This window comes from Carcharhinus amblyrhynchos, chromosome 33 (assembly GCF_965287045.1).
Source record: "Carcharhinus amblyrhynchos chromosome 33, sCarAmb.v2.hapA, whole genome shotgun sequence".
In the NCBI taxonomy this organism is placed as follows: Eukaryota; Metazoa; Chordata; class Chondrichthyes; order Carcharhiniformes; family Carcharhinidae; genus Carcharhinus; species Carcharhinus amblyrhynchos.
Window position 1 is genome coordinate 14,831,540 of NC_137356.1, and position 9,905 is coordinate 14,841,444.

Genomic DNA, 9,905 nt, shown 5'->3' on the forward strand with positions numbered 1-9,905 from the left:
CCAGGAAACACTCTCACAAATGTGTTATAGACCCCGACAATCACATTCTGATTTAATGTTTTAAGTTTCCTTTGTACTTTTTGTTTCTGTTTGGCCCGCCCCCGCCCCCGCCCCCGCCCCCGCCCCCGCCCCCGCCCCCTTGCTCCTTTTTGGGGGGCTGCCCCTTTTAATTCGTCCCTAAGTTAATTTGACTTGTTGGGTCGTTAAGGACAAATGTGCTGTGGAGATTGGGCTGGGTAATTGAGTCTGGAATTATTCCAGTCAGTTGAATGTGGGCTGTGTGTATAAAAGGTGTTGCTTGGTGGCTGAAGGAATGGTTCAGGTGTTTGGAATGATGGGTGGTTTTGGAGTGAGGGGTTTCTTCCCAGTGTTGGTGTTAGTTGGGGCTGTTTGTTGCTCTGATACTTGGCAACAGTCTCTAGGCCAGAGATTTCCATGGATGTTCCAAGCCACCCCTAGGCCTCAGACAGCCTCTCCTCCTGGGCCTCCTGTTGATTCCCATTTCCGTGTGTCTCCAGTGCAGAGTGTGAGGGTGCAGTGTGGAGAGGACAAGGTGCTGGTCAGGGTCCAGCTGGATTTATTTGGAACCAGGCACCTAGTAAAAGCTGCTGATCTGACCCTGGGGACAGCAGGTTGTCGGCCAACCAGGCTCTACTCTCAGAACCACACTGTCCTCTTTGACTATGGGCTCCATGAGTGTGGCAGCAGATTGCAGGTAATGTGAATCCTCAAGCTCTGCTTCTGAGCTTGGGCTGTATGTTTCCCCACTCTTGACTCACTCTCTCACTTGGTGAGATGTCATTGATATTGAGGAGATAGCTGTCTCTTGCTTTATAAAACCCCAAACTAGCTTTCTATTCTGGATTGTACTTTGCTCTCACTAGTCTGAGTCTCTCCAACCCCATTGTTCTGGAAGCTTCTCTTTGCTTCCTCCAAGCTCTCCCTCTTGTTGTTTTTTGAGGATTTTTCAGTTTGATTTTCCCCTCATTCAAATCAACTCAACTGAGGGTTGGGTTTCAGTCCAGTTTAACCCAATTGGATTGAGTCTGAATGAATTCTCTACCCATCGAAGTGGTGGTGGCTACCTCACTAAATATATTTGAGTCATGGGTAGATGGGTTTCTGATAGACAAGGGAATTAAGGGTTATGGGGAGAAAGTGGGAAGGTGGAACTGATCCACTTCAGATCAGCCATGATCTTACTGAGTGGTGGGGCAGGCTCGAAGGGCTAGATGGCCTACTCCTGCTCCTATTTGTAATGTTCTTATGCATAGCAACACAGCTAACCAGATGAGGCCATTCAGCCCCTGCAGCCTGTTCCCCAGTCATTACAATCTGGACTGAGTCTCCACGTTCCTGTCTTCACAACATGATTCCCTCAATGCCTCTGTCCTGAATATCCTCAGTGAGTGACCATTCCCAGCTCTGTGGGGCTGGAGAGAATTCCAAAAATTCATCAGCTGCTGAATGTGAAATTCCTCATCACATTAATCCTAAATGACACTGACCCCTGACCTGGGATGACTCCCCTGTGACAGACACTCCAGCTTGGGGAGAGCAGCCTCTTTCTTCATACTGACCCTGTCAATTCCCCATGAAGAATTGTTTTAATGGGATGAGCTCATTGTTAATGCTGGTGTAGAAAGTTCTCATTTCAGATCAGTTCCTCATTCCTTAAGCTGCTGTCTTTCAGATGACTGGAGATTTCCTGATCTACAGCACCCACCTGAGCCACAGCCCACAGTATCATGGATCTGTTATTGTGAGAACCACTGGAGCTGTCATTCCCATTGAGTGTCGTTATTTCAGGTGAGAATCTTTACTCAATGATCAATAAGATCTCCAGCTCTAGTGACCTCTGACCTTGTCCTAAAATGGCTCCACTGTCTTCCCAGGAAGGGTAATGTGAGCAGTAACCCCATCAATCCCACTTGGATCCCATTCAGCTCCACCAGATCTGGAGAAGGGCATCTGTCATTCTCACTGCGCCTAATGAATGGTATGTGATGGGTGGATGCTGAGTGATTTTTCCTGTCCTCACTCTCTGGGAGTGACACCCACTGTCTCCAACTCTTGTTGTTTTGTCCTTCAGATGACTGGCTTACAGAGCGCACGTCAACTGTCTATTACCTGGGTGAGCTCATTCACATTGAGGCCTCTGTTTCAGTGAGCAACCACATGGCCCTGAAGCTCTACATTGACAGCTGTGTAGCTACATTGAGGCCAGGCCTGGACTCCAGCCCGAGATACAGCATCATTGACTACAATGGGTAAGGAGCTCTCTGCTTTCTCCAGCTGCTCCCATCTCAATGGTTTCTCTGGATTCACTTCATGTCCCTTTGTCCATCTTCAGTTGCCTCCTGGACAGCAGAGCTGAGGACTCCTTTTCAACCTTCGTGTTGCCAGGAAACAAGCGGGAGACAGACAAGCTCTGCTTTGACCTGGATGCCTTCCGTTTCTTTGGGGATGAGCGTTCCTTGGTAAGAGGAAGCTGATCATTGGGGTCTCCATGTTGGGAGGGAGTCACTAAATAACCACTTGTGTTGAATGTGTCCCTCAGATTTTCATAACCTGTCACCTGAAAGTAGCTCCAGTGGATCAGAGATTCCAGGAACAAAGCTTGTACTTGGCAGAAGATGCAGAATGTGTAAGTTTTCCCCTCTCCCTCAGGGATGTTTGTGTGGAGAAGTGATGCACAACCTGGCGGATTGACTGACTTGTTTTGTTTAGCTGGACCCCATTGGAGGAATCGCACTCTGATATTTGTGCCTGTTGCCATGTGGGGAACTGTGGAGCCACAAGGGATTTGGGAATTGGATCCAGAGGAAGGAGAGATCTTGTAGCTGAAGCTGGTAGGTCATTGATCCCCTAGATGTGGGGGCTTCCCCCTTTCCCCTCTCTAACTGGAATGGTTGGTTATTGCAGAGAGTGGAGCTGGATTGAAGTGGGAGGCTGAGGCCTCACTTGGACCCCTGCTCATTCTGGATACTGATGGGACCAGCCTGGCAACAGCCTCCCTGAATGAAGCTGAGGGAAGGATACAGGAGAGGTCTCTAGGGGGTGAGTTGGCTGGCTGCTGGTTTCCATTTCCCCCTCAGTGTTAGCATCACTAACCATTGGTTTCTCATTGCTTTGTAGGTGTGGAGTCTGAGGTGGTCCTGATTGTGACCCTGACTGTGTCAGCTGTCTCTCTGATCTCTGCTTTGTCGATCACCTTGTTCCTGTACAGGAAACACAAACAAACTCTGTTCAACCAGTCATCAAATGATCAATAAAGCATTGACTCCTTGTTTCTAGTGTGTGGGAGCTGATTGGTCAATGCATCCACATGTTAGTTCAATGGCTGTGAGGCAGACTGGGATGAGCCAATCCCAGCACAGAACTGGGCCTGCTGTATGATTGATTTTACTGAGGGTTGAGAAACACTAACTCTCTGGATTTGATGGAGCTGCTGCTGGTTTTCTGTTTGAGCCCAGTGTGGGGGAGGGGGGGGTGTGATCAGGTCTAGGGATGTCCTTGTGGAGCTGAGGCTGCTGTCTCCTTTCCCATGGTGATGTTCACCCTCTGGAGAGTGGCACAGTCAATTGGAATGTTTGAGTGGTTGTCACCCACACTCGGTGTTAATTTGCGATGAATTTATTAGTTTAGCACCTGAACTGTGAGCAACCCATTTACTGCTGAGGCCACGTGACTTTTCCATCATCTCTAAGCTCTTCACCTGAAGAAATTATACCATGAGCCTTCACACTTTAATTTTTTGGCAGGGTCCAACCCAAAATGTGCCCCAGGTCACTTGATTTTCCTCCAGCTTGTTGCTGTTGTACTGAGATGGCTCAGGATCTTTCAGCCAGGTAGTCCTCCAACTTGCATCATTGCATGCACAGTTGTAAATGCATTTTACTGACTGCTTGCTCAGTGCTCTATAGATTGAGATTTGTTTCTGCTGAAAATAGAGCATCTCCAATTTGAAGCTGGAGATTGAAGATGGGTGAGTTCCAGAGCAGGTACAGCACTTGGGTATTCTACTGTATTGATAAATTCTCTACAATGGAGTCAGAGGGGACAGTATTTAAACAAACCCTTTGACCCAACTCATCCATGGCATCCAGTTTTTACTGTTAAACTAGTCCTGTATTGCCACTTTGTGACCTGTGTACCTGTACACCCAGATCCCTTTGCCTATCAATATTCTTATTCTGCCATTTAATGTATATTTCCTATCCATTTTAGACCTTCCAAAATGCATTACTTAACATTTGCCAGCATTATGTGATGGGACTCACCCCTTTACTCAGAGCAGGATTTCCCAATGGATTCCACTGGTCTGATCTTCCAGTCTGGAGGGCAGTGACCCACAGAAGGTGTGAATAATGGTGGCAGTGCCCTGTCACTGGCAGTGGGTTATCTCTTCCACCATGACAGGGTGGAAAACCCCATGTTTTAGTGTGAGTACACAGTGGAGAAAGCCACCATTCTGTCCATGGCATCAGCACTGTTCTTCTTGCTCCACATCAGCCTTGTCCCATTTCTGGGACAATTCTGCCCATAATGTCAATTTTTGTCACAGCTGAGTTCATGTTTCCTAACTTTCTCAGAATTCGAAGTATATCTTCACCCTCTCCTTGTCATGGTGATTGGAGTCTTGCTGTGCAGCAAGAACATACTGTGTAGACACCTCCATCTACTGGACATAAATTTTATTATTCATTCCTGGGATGTGGGCATCACTGGCTGGCCACATTTGCCCATCCCTAGTTGCCCAAGGGCAGCTGAGAGTCAACCATATTACTGTGCCTCTGGAGTCACATGTAGGCCAGACTAGTAAGGATGGCAGATTTCCTTCCCTAAAAGATATTTAGTGAAGCAGATGGGTGTTTCTGACAATTGGCATTGGTTTCGTGGTCATCAGTAGATTCTTAATTCCAGATATTTATTGAATTCAAATTCCATCAGCTGCTGCAGTGGGATTTGAACCTGTGTCCCCAGAACATTAGCTTCGGATAAATAATCTAGTGGTAATACCACTTGGCCATTGCCTAGTATCGCTCTGGGTGTCATTTTGGAGGGGTTAGAATTATTCTTATCCACTTCCTTCCAGGCTCACAAGGAAGGAGCCATACTTGTCTCTTCCAGCTAACAGTGTAGATAACCACCCATTGGTGGAGGGATAGAGACACAAAGGCAATGGGAGGGGGAGGATGATTGATTTTCTGCAGCATGAGGTTAATATTCTGGAGGCACTGCCTGACACTGGAGGCAGGTTCCATCAGTTCTTTCCCAGGAGAACTCCATCATTGTCTGAAGTGAAGTGGTTGTCTGGGCCAGTGGAAGAACTGCTTTTACAGAGTGGCAAAGATGATGCACCAAATGTCCCAATCACTGAGAACTAACCTGTGGTTCAATAATGTCATCCATAATTTAATATCTGACTGTTTCACTGCTAGTCAATAAAACACCCCTAGATTTTAAAAAAATCATTTTTAGGATATGGGTGTCACTGGCAAGGCTAGCATTTAGAAACATAAAAACCCTACAGTGCAGAAGGAAGCCATTGAGCCTGCACTGACCACAATCCCACCCAGGCCCTATCCCTGTACCCTGCATATTCACCTTGCGAATTCCCCCTGACAGTAAGGGACAACTTAGTAAGGCAAAGCCACCAAACCCACACATCCTTGGGCTGTGGGAGGAAACACACGGAGAGACTATGGAAACTCCAAACAGACAGTGATCTGAGGCCAGAATTTATTCCCCATCCCTATTTGCCCTCCAGAAGGTGCTGATGACCTGCCTTCCTGAACCATTGCAGTTCCTGCTGGCATGTTCCAGAATTTTGACCCAGCGACAGTGAAGGCACAGTGAGTGGCCCCACTCACCTGAGGAAGGAGCAGTGCTCTGAAAGCTCGTGATAACAAATAAACCTGTTGGACTTTAACCTGGTGTTGTGAGACTTCTGGATGGTGACGGTCATGGGCTTGGAAAGTGCTGGCTAAGGAACCTTGAGTTCTTGGAGATGGTATACGGCTGCCACTGTGTCAGTGGTGGATTAAATGGTTGTGGATGGGTGGGGAGGAGGGGTTGTAATCCAGTGGGCTGCTTTGTTCTGTTCTTGAGTATTGGAGCTACACCCATCGGGGTAAGTGGAGAGTGTTCCATCACACTCCTGACTTGTGCCTTGTCAATGATGGACTGTCTTTGGGGAGTCAGGAGGTGAGTTCCTCACTGCAGGATCCCTAGCCTCTGACCTGCTCTTCCAACCCCAGTATTAATATGATGAGTCTATTTTGGTTTCTGGTCAACGGTAACTCCTAGGGCTTTGAGTGATTTCCCCACTAAGACACTTGTTAAAAGGCCGCACTGTCTGGAATCTCACACTGAAAAGAATATTAACTTCAAACTTGACTGAATTATCACTCCTTTCTGAATCGCCACTTGTAGACGTTTTGACAATTGGGGTCAATTAACTCCTTAAGCCCCACACCTAGTTTTGAAAAGATTCAAAATGATAATGACTCTTTTGGTGAAAGTGTATGTTTTGTTCAGTATCAGTAAGACTTTATGAATGTCAGTGAGATATCAAAGCAGAGCAGCATGCCCTTTCCCATATGTTCCCATTCTCCATGGAAGTATTCCTCGCTCATGCTCTTGGAGCCATCATATTGGTTAACATGTTGCTAATATCCCGACAATTTCTGTGCTGGAGGAATTTCCTCTTGTGCTTTATTTACACAGAAAAGGCTGTAGACACTGATGTAAGCCAATAATTACCGCCCTGCTACTTGAATACTTCAATAGCAATAAATCTCCATGATCCATTTCCCCATTCAAACCAGATCAGTGTCTCAGGGTGAATGGAATTGTCTGTGTTTCATTGTACCATCGGACCCTGATTAGCAGGGTTACGTTGGAAGAACTGTGGCTGGCTCAAACAAAATAATACGGTGGCCATAATACCAAAAGCAAAATTCTGCAGATGCTGGAAATATGAAATAAGAGAAAATGCTAAAAGAACAATAGAGTCCAATTGAATTTGAGGCTTTAATTCTGATTCTCTCTCACAGATGCTGCCATGCGTGTCGGTATTTCCAGCATCTTCTCCTCTTTTAGTTATGGGTCAGTTGTGTGGCCTTGGATCTGCCTGGGTCTCCGAGATTCTGTTTGTTTGTCTTTTCATTCTGATGCAGCATACAACCTTATTACACAAGCTGATTGAACTGTTCAGATCTGGTAAATCAATGTCAGCAGAAATCAATGTCCAATCAACTGTGACTCACCAGCCAGTCCTGTGGCTGCTTTTTACATCAAGGGTGTAAAATAAGCATTAATTAGCAAGGAAAATAATGCATACAAGCGATTAGCATTGCTGTCTCACAGCGCCAGGGCCCAGCATTTGATTACGGCATTGGGTGACTGTATACAGTTTATATGTTCTCCCTTTATCTGTGTGGGTTTCTTCCCACACTCTCTAAAGATGTGTAGATTAGATCAATTGGCCATGCTAAATTGTCCCTTAATGTCTCAAGATGTGTGGGCTAGGGGCATTGTAGGGAAAATACTTAGGGATAAAGACTGGGTCAGGTAATGTTTGAAGAGTCAGTGTCGACTTGATGGGGCAAATGGCCTCTTTCTACACTGCAGGCATTCTAAGTAGGAGTGACTATGGGTGGGAATTTATGGTCTTGCTCGTCCTGAATCCTACTCAGGGTCAAGGGACCTTTCTATGGTCTGCCCCTCATCCACAGCGATTGTCTTGGTGGGAGGGATAGTAAAATTCTGGCTGAAATATGTGAGCGATGGAAAAGAATGGAGAGTGAATGAAAAGAGAGGTGAAGCAAGCTAGGAGTGAGAGTGAATGAGTGATGGGGAAAAAGAAAACGGTTGAAAGTGAGGTGATAATGAGAAAGTGGTCAAATATAGGAGAGCATGCCTATAGGATAATGAGGTGCAGGAAATGTTTGGTTCTTCTCAGGATTTAATCAAATTTATAATTACAGCATAGGGATATTTAAAAATATTCTTCAACTGCTCTCTGAATTTGGTTTGGGTCAGAGCATAAATGCAGGTGTTTGTGCAGCAACTCAGGAGCTGCAGCATGAATCCTATTTCTTGCACAAAAGGATGCAACCATGCAGTCTGGAGCCCAGAAAAACGTATTCTGTTCCATATAAAATACAGCATATATATGGACCATAACAGCATGAAATTTCCCGAGATAACAAACAGTAAAATGATGGATTTCCTCCGGCTTTCCATCTCTTGGTCCGTCTCTTGACCCTTTCCACTGTTCTGACAGCGTATTCTCTTGCGGGCTTTGCTAGCCAATAAAATATATCTGACAGTTAAAACGTTCAGCAGTAGAATCAGGAAAAAGGGGATCCCAGGGGTTATAACATAATGAACAAGTTCAATTGCTGACCATACAATTGAAAACAAAGCATTGTGTGCTGTATCACAAAACCAAGGAATATTTATCATATAGTATTGACCAGTAAACATAAAATACCAGAAGATATTTTTCAATACGCTCAGCACAGACACTATTCCAAGAACCACAGCTGCTGTTTTCTCTGTGCAGTAGCTATTTTTCAGCTTCTGGCAACAAATGGCCATGAACCGATCAAAGGTAAACATGACAGTGAACCAGACAGAACAGTCTGTGGCTGCATACAGTAGGACAGCATGGATATTACACACAGGGAGGTAAAGCAGAGGGAAAAAATAGTCATAATAAAGAATTGGAATGTGCCTCAAGATCAGATCGATGATAATGACCAGTAGATCGGATGTTGCCATGGCCACCAAGTAATGAGTGACGCACTTTGAGAGACCGCACTTGCCACCAGCCAGGATCACAATGGTAATTAAGTTTGCTGTAAGGAAGGAACAATGCTGGGAACACAGAGCTCTGTTTGACTGATTTTGTGTAGATACTTGCAGATACATGCTGCATCCAGCGATGGATTGTGATGGTTGAACCTTTTAATGAAACAAACTGTTGAATATAAGTTGGCCTTTGGGATTAAATGGGACATCAGGAATAACGTACTATAGGAGAGCACACACAATTCACTGCTTAACTGGCTGTTTCTTTCATTGTCTGGTTAAAAGAGCTGAATGCTGCAGCAACTCATAAAGGACAAAGCACAGAAACTTCATTTGGGAAAAGTAGAATTAAGCTTCATGGTCTGGGTTTGTGTGTCGAGATCAGCTGAAGTTCCTGATTTTGATCATTCTGCAGTGACCCTAGGCTAGTTTGTGCTAGTCAGCCTAGGTTCCTACTCTTGATAATGGGAGGACTGCAGCCATTGTATCCAGTCCCTGCTTCAAACTCCATTCCCTAATTGGCAACACTTGGAGATTAATGCAATCTCTTTGTAAATTTGCTATCACATTTGCTCCCCCATTTACCTCTCAACCTCATTCTTGTGGCGTCACTAAAACTGTGCATTTCCACCAGTGTGACTTCACCCAATATTGCCACTATCTCAGCCCATCTGCTGAATGAATGAAAACATTCATTCGCACTCTTGTTTCATCTTGACTCAAATATTCCAATAGCTGGTCTCCCAAATTCTACACGCCATTATCTTATAGAAATTAAAAACTCTGCTGCCATTGTCTTCCTAATGCCCTCGGTTCTTCCCTCTCTAATTGGACTCTAGACTGCTGAACCTACAGACCACAATCAATGGGCAATAGACAACAACACCTCTTTCATGATTATCATCAACACTGGTGCTCTGCAAGGCTGTGTCCTCAGCTTCTTAGTATACTCCTTATACACCTATAACTGTGAGGCCAAATTGCCCTCAAACTCCATTTTCAAGTTTGCTGATGACATCACCACAGTGGATCAGATGCGATGGAGTGTGGGGAAGAGATAGGGAATCTGGAGAACTGGTGCG

At 45.4% G+C, this 9,905-nt stretch overlaps 1 protein-coding gene across 1 annotated transcript; it reads left to right on the forward strand.

Annotated features, from left to right (window-relative positions):
• Positions 1-313: 313 nt before the first annotated feature.
• On the forward strand, positions 314-3,275 carry LOC145360910 (zona pellucida sperm-binding protein 3-like). Its single transcript, XM_080216413.1, is given in 10 exon segments — positions 314-715; positions 1,694-1,809; positions 1,896-1,999; positions 2,093-2,270; positions 2,354-2,480; positions 2,561-2,598; positions 2,600-2,647; positions 2,731-2,852; positions 2,926-3,060; positions 3,139-3,275. Coding segments are annotated over 10 exon segments (1,407 nt in total).
• The last annotated feature ends 6,630 nt before the right edge of the window (positions 3,276-9,905 follow it).